The sequence below is a fragment of the Pseudoliparis swirei genome, chromosome 4 (assembly GCF_029220125.1).
Source record: "Pseudoliparis swirei isolate HS2019 ecotype Mariana Trench chromosome 4, NWPU_hadal_v1, whole genome shotgun sequence".
In the NCBI taxonomy this organism is placed as follows: domain Eukaryota; kingdom Metazoa; phylum Chordata; class Actinopteri; order Perciformes; family Liparidae; genus Pseudoliparis; species Pseudoliparis swirei.
The window spans coordinates 30,657,720-30,683,463 of record NC_079391.1 but is presented as its reverse complement, the minus strand read 5'-3'; the positions used below and the strand labels follow the sequence as shown (position 1 = coordinate 30,683,463).

At 40.6% G+C, this 25,744-nt stretch overlaps 1 protein-coding gene and 1 pseudogene across 1 annotated transcript; both read right to left on the bottom strand.

Moving 5' to 3' along the window:
- Positions 1 to 5,556: 5,556 nt before the first annotated feature.
- On the bottom strand, positions 5,557 to 10,022 carry LOC130193236 (alpha-1,3-galactosyltransferase 2-like; annotated as a pseudogene).
- A 6,296-nt stretch (positions 10,023 to 16,318) lies between these two features.
- LOC130193235 (alpha-1,3-galactosyltransferase 2-like) lies at positions 16,319 to 20,007 on the bottom strand. Its single transcript, XM_056413685.1, has 3 exons — positions 20,000 to 20,007; positions 18,775 to 18,912; positions 16,319 to 17,003 (listed from the first exon to the last, which is right to left on the bottom strand). The coding sequence occupies exons 1-3, from the start codon at positions 20,005 to 20,007 to the stop codon at positions 16,319 to 16,321; spliced, it is 831 nt and encodes a 276-aa protein (XP_056269660.1).
- Between the last annotated feature and the right edge of the window lie 5,737 nt (positions 20,008 to 25,744).

Below are 25,744 nucleotides of genomic sequence, written 5' to 3'. Positions count from 1 at the left end.
GTCCTCGAGGGGTCCTGGGAGTTTGCCCAACCAGTCTTCATGTGTTTTGTGGACTTGGAGAAGGCTTTCGACCGGGTCCCTCGAATTGTTGTGGGGTGCTATGGGGTATGGGGTTCCGGACCCGTGCTACAGGCTATCCGGTCTCTGTACGCCTGCAGTAGGAGCTGTGTTCGCATCCTCGGCAGTAAGTCAGACACGTTCCCGGTGGGTGTTGGTCTCCGCCAGGGCTGCCCTTCATCACCGGTCCTGTTTGTGATTTTCATGGACAGGATATCTAGGCGCAGCCTGGGGCTGGAGCAGGTCAGGTTTGGGGGTCTTGGGATCGCCTCTCTTCTGTTTGCAGATGATGTGGTCCTGTTAGCATCCTCAGACCATGACCTCCGACACTCACTGGGGCGTTTTTCTGCCGAGTGTGAAGCGGCAGGGATGAGAGTGAGCACCGCCAAATCTGAGGCCATGGTGCTCTGCCGGAAACCAGTGGATTGCTCCCTCCAGGTGGGGACAGAGTGCCTGCCCCAAGCGAAGGAGTTCAAGTATCTCGGGGTCTTGTTCACGAGTGAGGGTAAGATGGAGCGGGAGATCGACAGGCGGATCGGTGCAGCTGCAGCAGTAAAACAGGCGCTGTACCGGTCTCTGGACTTTTTCCCAAAAACAAACCTGAAAGGGGTTTTACGTTTTAAACCGGGGTTTTCCCCCTTTTTTTAAATTTTCCCCGGGGGGAATTGGGCTTTTTAAAAGGGTTTGGTTCCCGGGAAACCCCCAAAAGGCATAAAATTTGTTACCCCCCAACCCTTTCTTTGGGGGTTTTTCCCCAAATCCCGGGGGGGGGTTTTCCCCCCGGGGGCCCCCGGGGTTTAACCCCAAATTTGGGGGGCCCTTTTCCTTTTTCAAAGGGCCCCGGGTTGTTTTTTTTTTTCCCCCCCAAAAAAACCCCAAAAACTTTTTCCCCCTTGGGGGGGGCCCTTTTTTTTCCTGCCTTAATTTTTCCCCTTGGGAATGGGGGTTTTTTAAATCCCTGGAAATTTAAACCCCGGGCCCCTTTTAAAAAATTTTTAAAACCCCCCCCCTGGGGAAAAAGGGGGGGCGGGTTTTGGGGTTTTTCCCCGTAAACCGGTTTTTTTCCCTGCCCAAGGGAAAAAATTAAAAAAAAAAACTCGGATTTGGTATTAAAAACCCGGGAAACCCCCTTTTAAACGGGGGGGGTTTTTTTGGAACCCACAAAAGGGGCCCGGGGTAGGAAAACCAAGGGTTTAAAAAACCCGGGGGGGGAAAAACCCCAGAAAAATTTAAAAAAAAAAATTTATATTTTTCCCCCCACAAATTGTTTTTAAATTTGTTTAAAAATTTTTCCTTTTTAAACAAATTTTCCCCCCATTTTTCGTTTTTTTAAATAAAGAAAATTTCAAAATTTTTTCAAATTTCCTTGCTTTAAATGGGGAAAACGAAAAACCCCAAAAACCAAAAAAATTTTGGGAAAAATAAATTTTTAAAAACCCTTTTGGGGAAAAAATTTGGGGGAAAAAGGGTTTTTTTTAAAATTTTCCTAATAAAACAAAAAAAATTTACCCCCAAAACCCCAAAACCCCCCTTTTAAATTTTTTCCCTTATTTGCGGTGGATTTTTTTCAGGGAAGGGGGGGGTTTTTATACCCCCTCTAAACCCAAACCCCCCCCAAAAAAAAGGAGGGGCAAAAGGGGTTTAAATTTGGGGTCCCTTTTGTCCCGTTTCCTTTATTGGTTTTAAACCCTTTTGGGTTGGGGGTTGGGGCTTCCCCCCCAGGGGTTTTTTCCCAAAAAAGTTTTAAATTTAACCCCAACGAAACCCCGGGGGGTTCTTGGGCTTTTTGGGGCCCCGGGGGGGGGCCCGTTTTAAAACTTTATTTCCCCCCCCCACGTTTAATTGGAAAAAATATTTTGGGTTTTTTTTGGGTTTTTTCCCTTTTGGTTCCCTTTTTCCAAAAGGCCCCCCAACCAAAATTAAACAAAACCCTTTAAACCCGATTTGAAATTTTTGGTCAAAAATTTTGCGAAAAAAAAAGGGAAAAAATTTTTAAAATTAAAGGGCTCCCACCACCCGGGAATTTATTAGGGGAAAAATTTTTTAAACCCAAAACCTAACATCCAAAAATTAAAGGGTTTATTTTTTTGGAATTTTAAAAAATTTAAAATTTTCAAATGCAAATTTAAAATAAAAAATTTTTTTAAAAGGGAAAAACCCCAGCCTTTCGGGGGAAAGGGTTTTAATTTTATTTTTTAAAATTTTTTGGGTTTTCTTTGGGGAAAAAAGGGGTTAATAAACGTTTTTTCTATTAATTTAAAAAAACCCAAACAATTTTTATTTTTCTTGGGACTTTTTAAATTTTAAACCTTTTGAAAAAAAAAAAAGGGGGAAGTTTTTTTAAAAAGGGGCCCCCCTTTTTTTTCCCTTTAAAAAAGGGGGGGGAAAATTTTTTAAAACGTTTTAACCCTTTTTTTGGAAAAAAACAATTGGGCCCTGGGGGGAAAAAAAGGACCCTTCCCCCGGGAAAACCCAAAAAAAGGGGTAAAAAAAAAAAAAAAATTTTTTGGTTTTGTTGGTCCCAAAAAACCAAAAAGGGTTTTTTAAAAAAAAACCCCCCTCCGGGGTTCTTTGTGTCCTTTTAAAACCGGGTCCCCTTTTTAAAAAAAAAACCTTTTCCCCTGGGGAAAAAAAACCCCCCCCAATTTAAAATAAAAGGATTTTTTAAACCCGAAAAAGGGTTTTAAATTTTTTTTAAAAAAAAAAAACCCCCCCGGGGATTTTTTGAAATCGAAAGGGAAATTTTTTGTTGGGGGAAAATTTTTTTTGGTTCTGCCCCGGGGGTTTTGGAAAAAATTCCAAAAAGGGGTTTAAATTTTTTAAAAAAATTTTGGGTAAAATTTTTTAAAAGGGAAAAACCAAAAAAAATTTTTAAAAGGTTTTTTTTTTTTTAAAATTTGGGGAAATTTTTGGGACTAAAGGGCCCTTTTTTTTTGGGGCCCTTAAAAACAAAATAAAGAAAAAAAATTTTTTAAACTTTTTCCCCCGGGGGAAAATTTTAAAACCCAAAATTTTCCCTTTTTTTTGGGGGGGTTTTAGGTGGGTTGAACCAAAGGGTTTTGGGTTTTTCTTTTAAGGAAATTTTAAAAAATTTTTTTTTTTCCCTTTTTTCCCCGGGAAATTTTTTCTGGGAAAAACAAAAAATGTTTTAAAAATTTTTATAAAATCTAAGGGGTTTCCCCACGGGGAAAAAAAAAAGGATGTCACAGTTAAAAAATTTTTGGGTTTTAAATTTTTTAAAACGAAAAAAATTTATTTTTTTAAAATTTTTTATTTTGAATTTCTCCCCCGGGCCCCTTTTTTTGGAAATTTCCCAAAAATCTTTTTTGGGTAAGGGGTGTTGGGGCAAAAAAAAAAAATGCTTTTTGAAACGCTAAAAAGGGAAATAACATCTTTTGGTTTTTTTTAAAATTTTGGGTTTTTTAAGGGGGGAAAACAAAAATAATGTTTTGTCAAATTTAAAAAATTGGGGGGTTTATTTTTAACCCCTTTGACATGCTAAAATTTAGAAATTTAAATAAACCAAAAAAATTTAAAATTTTTTTTAAAAAAAAACCCCGGAAATAAAAAAAATTTAAAAAAAGAAAAAATTAAAAAACCCAAAATGAAATTTAAAAAAAAAATAAAAATATAATTTAAAACCAAACCCCAAAAAATTTTTTAATACAAACCCTAAATTTAAACAAGAAAAATAAAAAAAAAAAAAAAAAAAATAAAATATAAAAAAATAAAAAAAAACAATAATTTTTTTTTTGAAAATAAAATTTATAAAAAACCCAAAAAATAAATTTTCCCAAAAAAAAAAAAAATTTCTAAAAAAATTATAATAAAATTTTTAAAAAGGGGGGAATGTAAAATTTATTTTTTTAAAATTTTAAACCCGGATTAACCAAAAAAATTTGAAAGTTTTTTTTTTTTTGGCCTTTCTCCGGGCCCTGCCTTGGGGGCCTTTTTTGGGGGAAAGGGGAAAAATGTTAAAAAAGGGTTTTGCCCAAATTTTAAAGAAATTAATTTTTTAGGAAGTTCCCCCCGGGCCCCGGGGCCCAAAGAGGGGGGGGAAAAAAAGGGAAAACCCAAGGTTTCAGGAAAAAATTTTTTTTTTGCGGAAAATTTGGGCCCTTAAAAATTTAAAGGGGAAACCGAGAAAACCCTTGGAAAAAAAAAATTCTTTTAATAATTCCCCTTAAAAAAAATTTAAAAAAACAATTTTTGGGGTTTAATTTTAAAAAATAAAATTAAAAAAAATTTTAAAAAAAAAATTTTAATTGGAAAATTTTTACAAAAAGCCAAAATTTTTAACCACCCCCTATATTTACCAAATATATATACCAAATTAATAAAAATAGTTAAAATTTTTTTAAAAATATAAAGGGGAAAAAATTCCCGGAGAGGCGGGTTTATCCTGTGGCTTTATGGGAAAATTGAATTTGCCACCCAGTTGGAAAAAAAATTTCTTTTAACTTTTTAAATAAAATCACACTCCCCCTGTCTGGGTTCATAACAGTAATAGGTGTATGCATAACATCCCCCCAAGGCAGGCCCAGTCACAGTTCAAAGTAACTTTTCCGCTGGGTTGCTATGGTGATTTTGCGAACATTTGCTTCGTGGAACCGATAAGCCTGACTTATCCTGAAAACTACCCTGCTAACTACGTTAGCCGGGTGTAAGGAATGTGGCCCTGAATATAAAATCTCCTTTGGAATTTTAAAAAGCTCAATTTATTTATTTGATTCAGGAACAAGAATATATTTACACACATATATATATATATATATATATATATATACACAACACAAAGTGCCCCGTTTATGATCGTGTGTTTTGAGAATCTGGTTCATCAGTACGTTGCACATACGAGGAAGTTGACTCTGTGAAAGATGCAAAACAAAAAACAGAACTAAACAATGAACGTGTTTTTGTGTTTGAGTACACCTGAACCCAAATAAGAATAAGGAACAGAAACAAGAACAAATACGGTTGCTTGGATACGCCTTATAAAATATGGATCAACGACAGGTGTGCCGATCCCAGATCAACGTCAGAACATCGAATGTCCCGATTATCTTTCAGAAACTACAGGTACATGCTGTGCAGGGGTTAAACTCCCAGACGAGACGACACTTATAACAGACACATGAAACAAAATTATATATAAAAAGAAAATAATAAATATATTTCCTTCACGGCTTTGTAAACAATCCTTTTGTAAACCAAAAATTATAGTCACATATGGCGTCAAAATCAAACAAAAAAACCACAAAATTGCCTTTTAATCACCTTTTTTTAGCACTTTTTGTAGCATCAACTTATAAACATCTCTCAAATCATATTTCATATTCACACCAACAACAAAAGAAGAAGCCCTGACCATGGTTTGCGTTATTTTAGCGAATAGAACTGAAAGTCCGATGTCAAAGTTGAGTTTAGCGTCTTACCGTTACCTCATTACCTGCCCAGCAGTTTGAAGATAGCGCGTGATAAAAGAGTGTGTCGCTCCTGCTAGCCCATACGGAGTGAGGCGTAATGTTTGAGCCCATATCAGGCGCGTGACGTTTATGTCCCTGTTGTCCTGGATCTCCGGGGCCCAGCAGTACTCGGGCGAGAGCAGCCGGCTGGGCTTGTGAAGCCAGAAGTATTTGTTGAGGTGGCTCTCGTCGTGCCAGAGGGCCTCCACGTTGTTCAACTTGTCATCCATGATTTTCAAAAAGCAGTAATCCGCCAAATCCTTCACGTTCTCCCACACGCCTCCGAAGACCGCCGCGTGGTAGTAGTAATCTCCGGTGTCCATGAACGCGTTGGATTTGGGGTTCCGGTCGTAGGTGAAGCTGCTCTGCGGTTCCTTGTAGTACCAGGCGTGGAGCTGAGCCACGGGCGCCCCAGGGCCTCGGGCCGGCGCCCGTGAACTCCTGGTCCACGTCGAAGCAGAACACGTAGGTGCAGCGGTGGCGGATGTCCTCGTCGATGACCTTGGATATGACCTGCATGCGCATCATGGAGATGTCCTGCCACCTGGTGTGCTTGGCCACCTGGATGACCTTCAGGCTCCGGCGAGGAGCGAGCGCGACGGCCGGGATCTTATCGGGGAGATCCGTGAACACGTAATACGTCACTTGTAATCCCGACATGAAATGTTTTTCCGCAGACGTCAGGAAGGTCTTGAGGTAGGCGTCTAGGTACCTGAGGCGGAGGGGAAGAACAGTTAGATGTATCAGAGGTTTATTATTCAGGCTGTTCTCATCCACCATTCGTATTTATATATTTGTAAAAATATTTTTTTTACTTTTTTAAAGCGGCGTAATTCTTGGGTTTAATTTTGTCATTTTGCATGTTCAATTCAATTCAGTTTATTTTGTATAGCCCAACATCACAAATTACAAATTTTCCTCAGAGTGCTTTACAATCTGAACACATACGACATCCCTGACCTTTGACCTCACATCGGATCAGGAAAAACTCCCCAGAAAAAACCCTTTGACAGGGGAAAAAGGGAAGTGAGAGTGAAGTAAAAAGTGTTTTGGGAAAATTAAAGGGTCTCAACTCAGCTACCATCCCAGGAAAAATATATTAGGTCGGGCTTAACGCCACACAGTACTTCCTTTCTTCATCATCATCATCATCATTATCATCATCATCATCGTCATCATCATATCTCGTTCAGGTGGATTTAGGGTTTCTTTATGGCCACTCAGGTTAGGAGTAAGTATTCTAATACCACCTCTATTGCCAGATACCTCTTCAATAAAAAATTAAAGAAAAGGATGGCAGGTTTCCAAAAGTGTCAATGTTTCGTAGATTAACTCTCTTATGTCACTGTCTCTTTAAATTTGAGTTTCTTTTAACTCGTCTTGTTTTGTGTTTTTTTTAGGGCTGTCAGCGTTAACGCATTAATCTATGCGATTAATTTGGCGGCGATTAACGCACAAAAGTATTTTAACGCAATTAACGCAACTTTGTTTACTTCCGGTGTGCGTTGACGTTTTTGCACTCCTCTGACACTGTTTCCGTTTTTAAAACAATTATTTCTCCGCGAAAATACGGAGCAGGAATCAGGTTAAACTCGTGGATGAATCAGTCGGGTTTCCTCCTGCGCTCCTTCCTGCCGTCTGCTCCTCCGATCCACAGAGAGACAGAGGGGCGACGTGTCGGGTGACGCGGCGCGGAAAGAACTCGTCACACAAAACCTTCACCGTGATTGGTCAATCCGTTTGTCTGTCAACATTTTGCGAAAAAAACAACCAATGAACACTCAGTAAATCACAAAGGACCTCCCACCACACAGGTAAAGCTCATTAGCAGCCTGTCAGTCAGAGAACCAGAGAACACGGCGCGAGGACAACTGAGCCTCATTGAATAGAGCTGCGATTGTTCTGGAATGTTTGACACATGAACATGTGTCATATGCAAAAGACTAAAAGGTGAATTTAAATTGTTTTGTTAAATGGAGAACATGCCCCCAGCCTCCAGAGGGTCACGTGACATATTTGAATGTCAGTCAGTTTACCAAGGCCACTGGTTCTGCTGCTGTTCAGTGTTAAAGATGACAGGACCAATGGGGTCTCAAATAAACGTCATTTTTTTACTAATCTGGATGTTTCACCGAAGAAACAATTCATCATCCACGATATTAAATACCTCACTGGCACTTTATATGTAGGAGCCTCTTTGAAAACACAGCTCTGTGTGAAGTTGTGTCTTTAAAAAGAAGAAGAAAAACAATTCATTGATCGCGATTAATCGCGATTAATGAATTTCAAAATGTGCGATTAATTAGTTAATTTTTTTAAATCGATTGAGAGCCCAAGTTTTTTTTTTTTTAACTATGTGTTTCTGTCTCGTCCGGGTCACTGAGAAAAAGAGATTCTTAATCCCAATGGGATTCAACTAGTTAAATAAAGGTTTAAAAAATAAAAATAACATTTAGAATGAAAGTGATCGTATTTTCCCGATCTCAGGAGGAACGAACCTTCCCACAGCAAACACGGTGAGGGCCACAGTCGACTGGTTCTGGATGTGCGTGCGGTCGTAGAGCTCGGGGTCGAACATCCCCTCCCAGATGATCGGAGCTTCCCAAAGCGTCTGCGTTTGAACCTTCGGTCTTGCCCTGGAATGGAAGATGAAAACAAAGATATACGTTAAACATCCGCAGGGGGAGGAGATTTTAAACTTTTCTCCATCTTTTTCCCAGAGAAACCTCCCTTGGGCGCCATCTTTTGGGTCTATTGTAAGGACTCGACTTTGGAGCACATAATCCACGACTATAGTGGGGCGGATCACGATATAGGTGACAGTGGCCCTTTAAGAGCTGGTATCATAACCGCGGCAACGGGATGGCGTTGAGGGGTTAAGGGTGACGAGATGTCAGCGAGATTTGTTTGAGGAACTCGTTTGTGGTCTTCAATGCCATTATCCCAGGAGTAGAATATTTTTTACGTGGAAAAAACAACAACATATTGTCATTATAGTTGTTAAATATTAATCTAAGCAAGTATATTTCAGAAATATCTCCCGACTGGCAAGACAATCCCATTTAATAATAGGCCTTATGTTCACAGTAAATGCAATGGAAGAGATTGTCGTGAAGCATGTACAGTGGGTACGGAAAGTTTTCAGACCTTTTTAAAATGTTCGCTCTTTGTTTCATTGCAGTTATTCAGGGTCTGAATACTGATGACCAGGTGATATTTCAGTTTTTCTTTTTTAAGAAATTTGCAAAAAATTCTACATTTCTGTTTTTTTCTGTCAAGATGGGGTGCTGAGTGAACATTAATGAGAAATAAAATGAACTTTTTTTAGTTTAGCAAATGGCTGCAATGAAACAAAGAGTGACACATGTAAAGGGTTGAGTACTTTCCGTACCCACTGTATGCTCACAGCTAGCATGTAACTTTAATTGAGGTTATATTGATTGTATTTGTCCAATCGTTACATAATGTTTATGTCCCCATCTTCCAAACTGTCCTGGGGTGACTTTCGTAACTGCTCGTACAACCTGTCCTCACAGGAATGTGAGAAATGCCCCTGAACTCACCACAGTGCATTTCAGGGGAAACAAGTAAGGGTAGTGAGCAGGGCCAAACCATCACCTGGCGTTTAGAATACCGCAGCTAAGATATGATTAATAAGCAAATACAAGTCGGTGAACAAATAGCAGTGTCTGCATACCATGTGGATACAAGCCAAACTCACACTGCCATGTACAATATGATAGATAGATAGATATATACTTTATTAATCCCCATGGGGACATTTGTCGTCACAGTAGCAGCACCAATAAACTAAACACACGAGAATAAATATAATAAGATATAAAATATAAAAAACAGAGATGAAAGATATAGAATACAAGTAAAATATAAAATACAAAATGAAGTATATATGTATATAAAATGAAACATATATGTATATATATACACACACACACACACAAACAAATATAATACAAAGACTGTGCAAAGTATACAAAGTAAAATATAAAATACAAATAAAATATATATGTATATATTAGGGCTGTCAATCGATTAAAAAAAATTAACTAATTAATCGCACATTGTGAAATTGCGATTAATTACAAACTTTTAATCGCGATTAATCGCGATTAATCGCAATTGAAAGTTTGTTCCTTCTTTTTAAAGACAAAACTGCTTCTCTGACTGACAGGCTGCTATAGAGCCTCACATGTGTGGTGGGAGGTCCTTGTGATTTACTGAGTGATCATTGGTTGTTTTTTTCGCAAAATGTTGACAGACAAACGGATTGACCAATCACGTTGAAGGTTTCGTGTGACGAGTTCTTTCCGCGCGTCACCCGACACGTCGCCCCTCCGTTCCTCTGTGTATCAGAGGGGGAGACGGGAGGAAGGAGGAGCAGGAGGAAACCCGACTGATTCATCCACGAGTTAAACTGATTTCTGCTCCTTATTTTCGCGGAGAAATAATTGTTTTAAAACGGAAAGTGTCAAACCGCATTGCGGGTTTGACACTCAGAGGAGTGTAAAAACTTCAACGAACACCGGAAGCAAGTCGAAGTGTCCTTGAGCAAGGCACTGAACCCCCAGTTGCTTCCCGGGCGCATCACTGCAGCCCACTGCTTCTTAATAACTAAGGATGGGTTAAATGCAGAGAACTAATTTCCCCTTGTGGATTAATAAAGTATATTCAAAATAAAAATAAAAATAAATCTATTAAAAAAAAATTTAAAAAAATTTGCGTTAATTGCGTTAAAATATTTTAGTGCGTTAAGGCGGCCAAATTTGTCAGTGCTTCGGGCGCCACACTGACAAAACCAGCAGAATTCAGTGCACTGAAAGTACCCGGATGGCGCACTGCAAACGGGCAAAAAATGCAGTGTAAAAACGATGGACACTACTGGCCCTAAGCGAGCCATCTTGGCTACGTAGCGGAAGAGGAGGAGCCCTTTCGCCAGCTTTTCATTTTATTTCTAAAACAATGGAGGACGAGATGGCTACGGTAGAACAAGCGGTCGACCACGGAGGCTCCTGCCGCGATTGTGGAGGTATCGCAGTTTCCACATGGGGTGGAGAAAGGGGTAAACAAGGGACAAAAAGAGGGCAAGAAGTGCATTCATTTTGTCAGTTTAAGTTTCGCGGGTTTCGCAAGCAGATTTGCGTCCGTCACTTCCGCCAAGTGGTTAACGTAAGTGTTCCATTTGATACAGCACTCATCAGCCACGGAGTGCACTACAGATGTCAGTGCTCTGTATTGCAGTGTACCGTAAAGTGTCCGGTAGTAGACGCAGCCACTGTCTGTTGTCGTGCACTTGGGGTCGAAGACAAACCTTAACACTAACGGACGTAATCGGGGGTCGGCTGTCGCTCACGGGGAGGCGGTCCACAAGGTACCGGTTCGATCCCGTTCCCCAAGCGTCCTTGAGCAAGGCACTGCAGCACACTGCTCCTTTAACAACTAGGGTTGGGTCAAATCCAGAGAAGAATTTCCCCAGGGATAAACAAATGTGTAGATTTCCTTATTTCTTTCTCACCTGTGAGTTTAGAATATACATAACCTTCTTCTGTTCTTTGTAATCACAACATTAAAAATTCTAGTTTTACAAAATTTGGCTTCACAGATCTATCTACTGTAACCCCTATTCATGATAATCACCTCTTCCCCAGCCACACTGGACTATGCATTCTCGCTATGGCATAACAATGGCATTTTCAACATGGGTCAATTATACATTAATGGGGTGTTTGGAAGCTCTGAAGATATATTTAAGAAATATAATATCCCTCACTCCCATCTGTTTCGTTACTTTCAAGTGCGAAACTTTGCTAAATCAACAACCCCAATTTTCCTGGTCCTCCGCTAGACTCCGTGTATGAGGATATTCTGAACATATCCGGATATATCAAACTATCAATTCAATTACTGAGACTAACATCGTCAAAATCAAAGTAGATTGGGAAAAGAAATTGCCATGAACATACCAGACTCACTTTGGAACCAAGCCCTAATTAGAGTCAACAACAGCTCTTCATGTGTACGATTAAACGTACTGCAATTCAAGGTACTGCATCGCCTACACTACTCTAACTTTAAACTTTCAAAAATGTACAATAATGTTAAAGATAGCTACAATAGATGTCACAACTCACCAGCAGATCTTACTCACATGTTCTGGTCCTGCCCCAACTGGCAAATTACTGGGAGACAATATTCAAATTCCTGTCAAAGTCACTTTATCTAAATATTTTACCCAACACCTGGATGTGCATCTTTGGTGTTCAGGGGAGTAGAGAGCAGACTCTGATGAAGAAACACAAAAATAAAATTGCTTTCTCAACCCTCTTGGCACGAAGGAGAATTCTACTGAACTGGAAGTCACCTCGCCCTCCCAGTTCCTCCTTGTGGCTCTGTGTTCTTCTTAAAATTGGAGAAAATCAAGTTCTCGTTGCGGCGACAGCTGGAGAAATTTGAATCTACTTGGGGTCCGATTATTCAATACTTTAATAAATTGAAGACTCTCTCATTAGACTCATAAACCATTTATGTTGTCTTTGATGTTTCTTTTTTTTTATTTAAAAAAAAAATTTTATTTACAAAAAGGGGGGGGGGGAAGCTATTTAAGTTGTCTTGATGCTGTTGTAGGAACTAATAATTAGTAATAATTTACAATGTCTCAAACTCATTTCTGGTTTCTGTTTGACTGTATTGCCTCCTACACTATTTTCACTTTTGTGTAATTGTCACGAATTCCCCACCTTCCTAGTTAAATTCATCCTGCTTACATGTTTCATTAACTCTCCTGTCATTCCAGATCCTGTCATCCTCACCTGATTGTCCCTCATTCCCTTCACCTGGTCCTCACGCCCTTCTCACCTGCAGCCCATCACCTCATTAGTCCCTCACTATTTAGCTCCCTCACTTCCACTTGTCCTCTGACCGATTGTCTTGTGTGTCACCGCCAAACCTTCCAGCGTTATTAGAGTTTCTTCCTGACCTGCATGTTATGACCCTATTTGCCTGTTTACCCGACTCAAGATTTTGCCTGCCCCTTTTTGGATTTGTTGCCCTGTTGGACTGACTACCTGGTTTTGACCCTGCCTGAAACACACAGTAAACTGCCTCCTCCTGCATTCTGGTGTTTGTCGTGCTTTTGGGTTCCAGTACCTATAACCCTTACAGTAATACTTGAACTACCAATACTGTTATGTGCTTTTTGCCAATTCAAGCAGTGCGATTTGTTCGATTTGTTCTGTGTTTGGGATGGGGGGGAAATGAAAAATGACAAGTTCAATGTATAACTGTGTACTCTGCTTTTGAGAATAAACACAATTTACAAAAAGAAACATTGTCTCCGCGGTGTCTTCGGCGGCAGGTAACTCATGGGGAAAAAAAAAAAACTGGGTGTTGAAATGGTTTGACTGGGAGCCGACACCACACCAGAGTAATATAACGAGTGAGGTATTGTGTGATGGGAACAATGGCCGCTATAAAGTTACTTATTGTGACAAGGAACTGTAATAATTGACTGAAGTTTGGCCGGACACCAACGCAAACAACCAACGTTAAACGCTTTGATGAACTGGCGTGATATTACCCACAATGCCACCTGCTTTTTGAGGAAGTGGCATCGTGTGTTTTCATTGTGAGAGCCTCGGCACGTATTCTCAGAGTTCTCCATCAGACAGACGATGGGTGAGTGGGTAGCAGGTCCGTCTTTCAATCAGGGGGTTGGAGGTTCAATCCCCGCCCTAGTCGATGTGTCCTTGAGCAAGACACTTAACCCTGAGTTGCTCCCTGTCGCTGCGTCTACAGTGAATGAATGTAACAGTATTGTAAGTCGCTTTGGATAAAAGCGTCAGCCAAATGACATGTAATGTAATAATGTAATGTAACTTAGTAAAAGCGTTTTACACGTAGGCCACACAGGCTGTATGGGCTTAATTACTACCAACTCATTAATTTATTCTCTTTATTTACATCTCCAAGATGCATCGCAGACACACACTTGGACAGGCAATATTGTCATGTTATCATTTTTTAAGAAATTAAATATAATGTAATGTAACGGAAATTCAATGTTTTTTTTATTTAAAAAAAAATACTTATTTAAAACAAATACATATATTTAGATGAAAAAATTCAAAGTATGACTGCGTGCCCAACCACAATGCTAGTTCTTAGTCCACTAAACACTTATTATTTATAATAGTCCAGTTTGGCGCGTATCATCGGGATCTGACAGTTGAATTATTAGGCCACCAAATTGACGCTTTCACCAACAATATTTTTACTAAAATAAATCTGCATATTCAGCTTACCGATACATAAAGTGCTTCCATGTGCTTTATAGGTTTTCCCCACACGGCCCCTTTGATTTCATTTGCTTCGTCCATTTTGATTTATTACAACATGTGAAACCATATGGTGCTTTTCAGAAATCCTAAATAAGTTTGGAAGATGGAGAACGAATCTTTGAAAAGCCGAAGGTGACCCAGTTGTGATTGTGGTGTTTTCGTTGTAGCCGCAATAACATCAGAAGGGCGTTCAGCTTCAGTTAGTACAATACGGGAGCTGCTCACTCAGTTTACTCATGCAATTGTGTAATAATAATAATATCAGAATCAACATCCCTGAGCCCCAGATATGATATATATGTAAATGTATGTCATTTTGGCCGGATAGTACACGCCATCTCTAAATGAGAAAATGGTTATCACAGAAACATACAGGTGACGATCAAATATAGGCCTCATCATAAAATCATAAAAAAACTACATAAAAAGCAATAAACATACCCAATCACTGCGGAGGGAGTTTTGCTGCTGGCTCGAGTCCAGCTGGTGACGCAATAAGTCAAATATGGGATGATAATTGCAGTTTTGCAGCATCTATGGTTGGATTATTTCTTATGTACTTCAAATTAAATAAATAAAATCTGACAACCGTTGCCATGTTTTTTACCAGGTTTGAATCGAGGTAGATACCTAGGTGTTTATATTCAGGCACTATCTGGAGCCTCTCACCAGAAACATAGACATCCGGCTCAGGTGAGTTACACGCCGTCTTTGTGAAAAACATGCAGAAGGTATTTTTCACGTTTAGGTGTCGACAGGAATCTGAGAGACATTTAGAGACATTGACCATGTATCGGTGAGTTTAAGTGGAGCCTGTACTTTGTTTTTCTCATGGACATAAACCACTGTGTCATCAGCGAACATTTGAATATCACACCCCTTACAAACACTGGGGATCATCTATATACAAGAAGAATAATGGTCCCAAAATCGAACCCTGAGGGACACCCAGTTTATATCCTGCCTCACCTGACACACTGGGTTCTTCCCTCAAGGTAGGACTTCATTAATGCTCGCCATTCAGCTGAGAGGTTGACATGTGACATTTTCTTAATCAGGATATTGTGGTTAACAGGGTTGAAAGCCTTCCTGAGGTCAATAAATACTGCTCCTACTCCTCCACCTGTATCCAATTTAAGCTTTATATTCTCAAGGAGAAAGCGGTGGTTCATTCATTAGCTTCATTCGCGTCGGAGAGGGGGCGGGGCTTATCTCTGTGGCTTTACTCCGTGGAAACAGTTGTAATTTCCGCCATCCACATTGGAAGAACTAACCACTAGTTCTACGTTATACTTGTTCTGGAAATCCGACAAACGTCGGAGCATCTAACGCCCTCGTGTCTGGGTTCATAACAGTAATATGTGTACGCATAACATCCCCCGTAGGCAGGCGGAGTCACAGTTCAAAGTAACTTTTGGGCTGTGTTGCTATGGTGATTTTGCGAACATTTGCTTCGTGTAACCGATAAGCCTGACTTATCCTGAAAACTACCCTGCTAACTACGTTAGCCGGGTGTAAGGAATGTGGCCCTGAATATAAAATCTCCTTTGGAATTTTAAAAAGCTCAATTTATTTATTTGATTCAGGAACAAGAATATATTTACACACATATATATATATATATATATACACAACACAAAGTGCCCCGTTTATGATCGTGTGTTTTGAGAATCTGGTTCATCAGTACGTTGCACATACGAGGAAGTTGACTCTGTGAAAGATGCAAAACAAAAAACAGAACTAAACAATGAACATGTATTTTTGTGTTTGAGTACACCTGAACCCAGATAAGAATAATTAACAGAAACAAGAACAAATACGGATGCTTGGATACGCCTTATAAAATATGGATCAACGACAGGTGTGCCGATCCCAGGTCAACGTCAGGTGTGCCGATTCCAGGTCAACGACAGGTGTGCCGATCCCAGGTCAACGACAGGTGTGCCGATCCCAGGTCAACGACACGTGTGCCGATCCCAGATCAACGTCAGAACATCGAATGTCCCGATTATCTTTCAGAAACTACAGGAACATGCTGTGCAGGGGTTAAACTCCCAGACGAGACGACACTTATAACAGACACATGAAACAAAATTATATATAAAAAGAAAATAATAAATATATTTCCTTCACGGCTTTGTAAACAATCCTTTTGTAAACCAAAAATTATAGTCACATATGGCGTCAAAATCAAACAAAAAAACCACAAAATTGCCTTTTAATCACCTTTTTTTAGCACTTTTGTAGCATCAACTTATAAACATCTCTCAAATCATATTTCATATTCACACCAACAACAAAGAAGAAGCCCTGAACATGGTTTGCGTTATTTTAGCGAATAGAACTGAAAGTCCGATGTCAAAGTTGAGTTTAGCGTCTTACCGTTACCTCATTACCTGCCCAGCAGTTTGAAGATAGCGTGATAAAAGAGTGTCGCTCCTGCTAGCCCATACGGAGTGAGGCATAATGTTTCGGAGCCCATATCAGGCGCGTGACGTTTATGTCCCTGTTGTCCTGGATCTCCGGGGCCCAGCAGTACTCGGGCGAGAGCAGCCGGCTGGGCTTGTGAAGCCAGAAGTATTTGTTGAGGTGGCTCTCGTCGTGCCAGAGGGCCTCCACGTTGTTCAACTTGTCCTCCATGATTTTCAAAAAGCAGTAATCCGCCAAATCCTTCACGTTCTCCCACACGCCTCCGAAGACCGCCGCGTGGTAGTAGTAATCTCCGGTGTCCATGAACGCGTTGGATTTGGGGTTCCGGTCGTAGGTGAAGCTGCTCTGCGGTTCCTTGTAGTACCAGGCGTGGAGCTGAGCCACGGACGCCCCCAGGGCCTCGGAGCCGAAGCGCCCCGTGAACTCCTGGTCCACGTCGAAGCAGAACACGTAGGTGCAGCGGTGGCGGATGTCCTCGTCGATGACCTTGGATATGACCTGCATGCGCATCATGGAGATGTCCTGCCACCTGGTGTGCTTGGCCACCTGGATGACCTTCAGGCTCCGGCGAGGAGCGAGCGCGACGGCCGGGATCTTATCGGGGAGATCCGTGAACACGTAATACGTCACTTGTAATCCCGACATGAAATGTTTTTCCGCAGACGTCAGGAAGGTCTTGAGGTAGGCGTCTAGGTACCTGAGGCGGAGGGGAAGAACAGTTAGATGTATCAGAGGTTTATTATTCAGGCTGTTCTCATCCACCATTCGTATTTATATATTTGTAAAAATATTTTTTTTACTTTTTTTTTAAAGCGGCGTAATTCTTGGGTTTAATTTTGTCATTTTGCATGTTCAATTCAATTCAGTTTATTTTGTATAGCCCAACATCACAAATTACAAATTTTCCTCAGAATGCTTTACAATCTGAACACATACGACATCCCTGACCTTTGACCTCACATCGGATCAGGAAAAACTCCCCAGAAAAAACCCTTTGACAGGGGAAAAGGGAAGTGAGAGTGAAGTAAAAAGTGTTTTGGGAAAATTAAAGGGTCTCAACTCAGCTACCATCCCAGGAAAAATATATTAGGTCGGGCTTAACGCCACACAGTACTTCCTTTCTTCATCATCATTATCATCATCATCATCATCATCATCATATCTCGTTCAGGTGGATTTAGGGTTTCTTTATGGCCACTCAGGTTAGGAGTAAGTATTCTAATACCACCTCTATTGCCAGATACCTCTTCAATAAAAAATTAAAGAAAAGGATGGCAGGTTTCCAAAAGTGTCAATGTTTCGTAGATTAACTCTCTTATGTCACTGTCTCTTTAAATTTGAGTTTCTTTTAACTCGTCTTGTTTTGTGTTTTTTTTAGGGCTGTCAGCGTTAACGCATTAATCTATGCGATTAATTTGGCGGCGATTAACGCACAAAAGTATTTTAACGCAATTAACGCAACTTTGTTTACTTCCGGTGTGCGTTGACGTTTTTGCACTCCTCTGACACTGTTTCCGTTTTTAAAACAATTATTTCTCCGCGAAAATACGGAGCAGGAATCAGTTTAAACTCGTGGATGAATCAGTCGGGTTTCCTCCTGCGCTCCTTCCTGCCGTCTGCTCCTCCGATCCACAGAGAGACAGAGGGGCGACGTGTCGGGGACGCGGAAAGAACTCATCACACAAAACCTTCACCGTGATTGGTCAATCCGTTTGTCTGTCAACATTTTGCGAAAAAAACAAACAATGAACACTCAGTAAATCACAAAGGACCTCCCACCACACAGGTGAAGCTCATTAGCAGCCTGTCAGTCAGAGAGCAGAGAACACGGCGCGAGGACAACTGAGCCTCATTGAATAGAGCTGAGATTGTTCTGGAATGTTTGATGTAGAACACATGAACATGTGTCATATGCAAAAGACTAAAAGGTGAATTTAAATTGTTTTGTTAAATGGAGAACATGCCCCCAGCCTCCAGAGGGTCACGTGACATATTTGAATGTCAGTCAGTTTACCAAGGCCACTGGTTCTGCTGCTGTTCAGTGTTAAAGATGACAGGACCAATGGGGTCTCAAATAAACGTCATTTTTTTACTAATCTGGATGTTTCACCGAAGAAACAATTCATCATCCACGATATTAAATACCTCACTGGCACTTTATATGTAGGAGCCTCTTTGAAAACACAGCTCTGTGTGAAGTTGTGTCTTTAAAAAGAAGAAGAAAAACAATTCATTAATCGCGATTAATTAATTTCAAAATGTGCGATTAATTAGTTAATTTTTTTTAATCGATTGAGAGCCCAAGTTTTTTTGTTTGTAACTATGTGTTTCTGTCTCGTCCGGGTCACTCTGAGAAAAAGAGATTCTTAATCCCAATGGGATTCAACTAGTTAAATAAAGGTTTAAAAAATAAAAATAAAATTTAGAATGAAAGTGATCGTGTTTTCCCGATCTCAGGAGGAACGAACCTTCCCACAGCAAACACGGTGAGGGCCACAGTCGACTGGTTCTGGATGTGCGTGCGGTCGTAGAGCTCGGGGTCGAACATCCCCTCCCAGATGATCGGAGCTTCCCAAAGCGTCTGCGTTTGAACCTTCGGTCTTGCCCTGGAATGGAAGATGAAAACAAAGATATACGTTAAACATCCGCAGGGGGAGGAGATTTTAAACTTTTCTCCATCTTTTTCCCAGAGAAACCTCCCTTGGACGCCATCTTTTGGGTCTATTGTAAGGGACTCGACTTTGGAGCACATAATCCACGACTATAGTGGGGCGGATCACGATATAGGTGACAGTGGCCCTTTAAGAGCTGGTATCGTAACCGCGGCAACGGGATGGCGTTGAGGGGTTAAGGGTGACGAGATGTCAGCGAGATTTGTTTGAGGAACTCGTTTGTGGTCTTCAATGCCATTATCCCAGGAGTAGAATATTTTTTACGTGGAAAAAACAACAACATATTGTCATTATAGTTGTTAAATATTAATCTAAGCAAGTATATTTCAGAAATATCTCCCGACTGGCAAGACAATCCCATTTAATAATAGGCCTTATGTTCACAGTAAATGCAATGGAAGAGATTGTCGTGAAGCATGTACAGTGGGTACGGAAAGTTTTCAGACCTTTTTAAAATGTTCACTCTTTGTTTCATTGCAGTTATTCAGGGTCTGAATACTGATGACCAGGTGATATTTCAGTTTTTCTTTTTTAAGAAATTTGCAAAAATTTCTACATTTCTGTTTTTTTCTGTCAAGATGGGGTGCTGAGTGAACATTAATGAGAAATAAAATGAACTTTTTTTAGTTTAGCAAATGGCTGCAATGAAACAAAGAGTGACACATGTAAAAGGGTTGAGTACTTTCCGTACCCACTGTATGCTCACAGCTAGCATGTAACTTTAATTGAGGTTATATTGATTGTATTTGTCCAATCGTTACATAATGTTTATGTCCCCATCTTCCAAACTGTCCTGGGGTGACTTTCGTAACTGCTCGTACAACCTGTCCTCACAGGAATGTGAGAAATGCCCCTGAACTCACCACAGTGCATTTCAGGGAAAACAAGTAAGGGTAGTGAGCAGGGCCAAACCATCACCTGGCGTTTAGAATACCGCAGCTAAGATATGATTAATAAGCAAATACAAGTCGGTGAACAAATAGGAATGTCTGCATACCATGTGGATACAAGCCAAACTCACACTGCCATGTACAATATGATAGATAGATAGATATATACTTTATTAATCCCCATGGGGACATTTGTCGTCACAGTAGCAACACCAATAAACTAAACACACGAGAATAAATATAATAAGATATAAAATATAAAAAACAGAGATGAAAGATATAGAATACAAGTAAAATATAAAATACAAAATGAAGTATATATGTATATAAAATGAAACATATATGTATATATATACACACACACACACAAACAAATATAATACAAAGACTGTGCAAAGTATACAAAGTAAAATATAAAATACAAATAAAATATATATGTATATATTAGGGCTGTCAATCGATTAAAAAAAATTAACTAATTAATCGCACATTGTGAAATTGCGATTAATTACAAACTTTTAATCGCGATTAATCGCGATTAATCGCAATTGAAAGTTTGTTCCTTCTTTTTAAAGACAAAACTGCTTCTCTGACTGACAGGCTGCTATAGAGCCTCACATGTGTGGTGGGAGGTCCTTGTGATTTACTGAGTGATCATTGGTTGTTTTTTTCGCAAAATGTTGACAGACAAACGGATTGACCAATCACGTTGAAGGTTTCATGTGACGAGTTCTCTCCGCGGCGTCACCCGACCGTCGCCCTCCGTTCCTCTGTGTGTCAGAGGGAGGGGAGGAAGGAGGAGCAGGAGGAAACCCGACTGATTCATCCACGAGTTAAACTGATTTCTGCTCCTTATTTTGCGGAGAAATAATTGTTTTAAAAGGAAACAGTGTCAAACCGTACTGCAGCGGTTTGACACTCAGAGGATGTAAAACTTCAACGAACACCGGAAGCAAGTCGAAGTGTCCTTGAGCAAGGCACTGAACCCCCAGTTGCTTCCCGGGCGCATCACTGCAGCCCACTGCTCCTTAATAACTAAGGATGGGTTAAATGCAGAGAACTAATTTCCCCTTGTGGATTAATAAAGTATATTCAAAATAAAAATAAAAATAAATCTATAAAAATAATAATAAAAAACAATTGCGTTAATTGCGTTAAAATATTTTAGTGCGTTAAGGCGGCCAAATTAATCGCATAGATTAATGCGTTAACGCTGACAGCCCTAGTATATATACACAACATATATGCATACACAAATATAATACAAATGACTGCAGTGTAAAATTTAAAATTTAGTTAAATATAGACAGTGTGCAAAAATGCAAAGTGTGTGTATGTGTGTGGTGTCATTGAAATGGGTGAAGTGCAGATCAACATAGTGTAAATATGAATGTGTACAGTGATAATTATTATGTTATTATTACAGTTATTGCACTAGGATCTGGCAAGAGGTGATCTGTTATTGAGCCTATCAATAACACGACAGTTCAAGGGAGCACAGAGCAAATAGCTGGTTGATACCAGTCGGATGACATTATGTGATTTAGGGCGACGATGTCTTTGAGCATCGAGCCGCCACCGCGGTTGGTTTCAACAAATATTTGAAATCTTTGCACTGACTCCTCCAGAACAACTGGTTGTCGTTTCACTCTGGAATGTGTTTTCGTGATCGCGGCGCCACCTCGACCACCCGAGGGTTGTGCGTTGTTTGTAAATGGGGCTGAGCTCAAATGAAGCTAAAACATATAATGATGCTATTCATTAAAGTACATAAAGAGCGGCGTGGAACCGGAGTCAGAAGCCTCGCGTTCACACACACCGGGCCGGCGACGCTGAGTCTGAGAGATGAATCACGGACTTCTCCAAGCAACCTAACTGTTCGGACTCAGCCAGCCGGGGTCCAACCTCAGCCCGATCGCACTGAGACACCCGGTACCCGGCGCACACCTGAAGCCACTCTGCTCACGCCGCAGCTGTAGCTCGTGACACGGGGAGTTCAGCAGAAGGACTGCCAGTAGCTCGCTGAGAGTTCGTTCCAGAAGCTCAAGAGGAGCGACGATCCAACCCTGGAGTTTTTTGGTGTCCGAGTTTTTGTTTCGCAGTGATGAACTTTTTCCTGTGGATTATTCGACAGTGAGTTTTTGTTTGCTTGTTTTTTTCCCACTGCCAATTAAGGAGGCAGTTTTCTTTTGTTTCTCGGAACTTTCCGCTTCCCTTGGTTTTTTCAATAAACTACGCCGTGCTTTTTTGGCTAAACATTAACTATGGCTGCATCTACTACCGGACACTTGAGCACTTCGAGCACTGACTTTCAGTGCTTCGGGCGCCACACTGACAAAACCAGCAGAATTCAGTGCACTGAAAGTACCCGGATGGCGCACTGCAAACGGGCAAAAAATGCAGTGTAAAAACGATGGACACTACTGGCCCTAAACGGGCGCCATCTTGGCTACGTAGCGGAAGAGGAGGAGCCCTTTCGCCAGCTTTTCATTTTATTTCTAAAACAATGGAGGACGAGATGGCTACGGTAGAACAAGCGGTCGACCACGGAGGCTCCTGCCGCGATTGTGGAGGTATCGCAGTTTCCACATGGGGTGGAGAAAGGGGTAAACAAGGGACAAAAAGAGGGCAAGAAGTGCATTCATTTTGTCAGTTTAAGTTTCGCGGGTTTCGCAAGCAGATTTGCGTCCGTCACTTCCGCCAAGTGGTTAACGTAAGTGTTCCATTTGATACAGCACTCATCAGCCACGGAGTGCACTACAGATGTCAGTGCTCTGTATTGCAGTGTACTTCGTAAAGTGTCCGGTAGTAGACGCAGCCACTGTCTGTTGTCGTGCACTTGGGGTCGAAGACAAACCTTAACACTAACGGACGTAATCGGGGGTCGGCTGTCGCTCACGGGGGAGAGCGGTCCACAAGGTACCCGGTTCGATCCCCGCTCCCCCCAAGCGTCCTTGAGCAAGGCACTGCAGCACACTGCTCCTTTAACAACTAGGGTTGGGTCAAATCCAGAGAAGAATTTCCCCACGGGGATAAACAAATGTGTAGATTTCCTTATTTCTTTCTCACCTGTGAGTTTAGAATATACATAACCTTCTTCTGTTCTTTGTAATCACAACATTAAAAATTCTGGCGCAGTTTCGTACAAAATTTGGCTTCACAGATCTATCTACTGTAACCCCTATTCATGATAATCACCTCTTCCCCCCAGCCACACTGGACTATGCATTCTCGCTATGGCATAACAATGGCATTTTCAACATGGGTCAATTATACATTAATGGGGTGTTTGGAAGCTCTGAAGATATATTTAAGAAATATAATATCCCTCACTCCCATCTGTTTCGTTACTTTCAAGTGCGAAACTTTGCTAAATCCAACAACCCCAATTTTCCTGGTCCTCCGCTAGACTCCGTGTATGAGGATATTCTGAACATATCCCGGATATATCAAACTATCAATTCAATTACTGAGACTAACATCGTCAAAATCAAAGTAGATTGGGAAAAAGAACTTGCCATGAACATACCAGACTCACTTTGGAACCAAGCCCTAATTAGAGTCAACAACAGCTCTTCATGTGTACGATTAAACGTACTGCAATTCAAGGTACTGCATCGCCTACACTACTCTAACTTTAAACTTTCAAAAATGTACAATAATGTTAAAGATAGCTACAATAGATGTCACAACTCACCAGCAGATCTTACTCACATGTTCTGGTCCTGCCCCCAACTGGCAAATTACTGGGAGACAATATTCAAATTCCTGTCAAAGTCACTTTATCTAAATATTTTACCCAACACCTGGATGTGCATCTTTGGTGTTCAGGGGAGTAGAGAGCAGACTCTGATGAAGAAACACAAAAATAAAATTGCTTTCTCAACCCTCTTGGCACGAAGGAGAATTCTACTGAACTGGAAGTCACCTCGCCCTCCCAGTTCCTCCTTGTGGCTCTGTGTTCTTCTTAAAATTGGAGAAAATCAAGTTCTCGTTGCGGCGACAGCTGGAGAAATTTGAATCTACTTGGGGTCCGATTATTCAATACTTTAATAAATTGAAGACTCTCTCATTAGACTCATAAACCATTTATGTTGTCTTTGATGTTTCTTTTTTTTTATTTAAAAAAAAAAATGTATTTACAAAAAGGGGGGGGGGGAAGCTATTTAAGTTGTCTTGATGCTGTTGTAGGAACTAATAATTAGTAATAATTTACAATGTCTCAAACTCATTTCTGGTTTCTGTTTGACTGTATTGCCTCCTACACTATTTTCACTTTTGTGTAATTGTCACGAATTCCCCACCTTCCTAGTTAAATTCATCCTGCTTACATGTTTCATTAACTCTCCTGTCATCCTCACCTGATTGTCCCTCATTCCCTTCACCTGGTCCTCACGCCCTTCTCACCTGCAGCCCATCACCTCATTAGTCCCTCACTATTTAGCTCCCTCACTTCCACTTGTCCTCTGACCGATTGTCTTGTGTGTCACCGCCAAACCTTCCAGCGTTATTAGAGTTTCTTCCTGACCTGCATGTTATGACCCTATTTGCCTGTTTACCCGACTCAAGATTTTGCCTGCCCCTTTTTGGATTTGTTGCCCTGTTGGACTGACTACCTGGTTTTGACCCTGCCTGAAACACACAGTAAACTGCCTCCTCCTGCATTCTGGTGTTTGTCGTGCTTTTGGGTTCCAGTACCTATAACCCTTACAGTAATACTTGAACTACCAATACTGTTATGTGCTTTTTGCCAATTCAAGCAGTGCGATTTGTTCTGTGTTGGGATGGGGGGGAAATGAAAAATGACAAGTTCAATGTATAACTGTGTACTCTGCTTTTGAGAATAAACACAATTTACAAAAAGAAACATTGTCTCCGCGGTGTCTTCGGCGGCAGGTAACTCATGGGGAAAAAAAAAAAAACTGGGTGTTGAAATGGTTTGACTGGGAGCCGACACCACACCAGAGTAATATAACGAGTGAGTTATGATGTGATGAGTATTGTGTGATGGGAACAATGGCCGCTATAAAGTTACTTATTGTGACAAGGAACTGTAATAATTGACTGAAGTTTGGCCGGACACCAACGCAAACAACCAACGTTAAACGCTTTGATGAACTGGCGTGATATTACCCACAATGCCACCTGCTTTTTGAGGAAGTGGCATCGTGTGTTTTCATTGTGAGAGCCTCGGCACGTATTCTCAGAGTTCTCCATCAGACAGACGATGGGTGAGTGGGTAGCAGGTCCGTCTTTCAATCAGGGGGTTGGAGGTTCAATCCCCGCCCTAGTCGATGTGTCCTTGAGCAAGACACTTAACCCTGAGTTGCTCCCTGTCGCTGCGTCTACAGTGAATGAATGTAACAGTATTGTAAGTCGCTTTGGATAAAAGCGTCAGCCAAATGACATGTAATGTAATAATGTAATGTAACTTAGTAAAAGCGTTTTACACGTAGGCCACACAGGCTGTATGGGCTTAATTACTACCAACTCATTAATTTATTCTCTTTATTTACATCTCCAAGATGCATCGCAGACACACACTTGGACAGGCAATATTGTCATGTTATCATTTTTTAAGAAATTAAATATAATGTAATGTAACGGAAATTCAATGTTTTTTTTATTTAAAAAAAAATACTTATTTAAAACAAATACATATATTTAGATGAAAAAATTCAAAGTATGACTGCGTGCCCAACCACAATGCTAGTTCTTAGTCCACTAAACACTTATTATTTATAATAGTCCAGTTTGGCGCGTATCATCGGGATCTGACAGTTGAATTATTAGGCCACCAAATTGACGCTTTCACCAACAATATTTTTACTAAAATAAATCTGCATATTCAGCTTACCGATACATAAAGTGCTTCC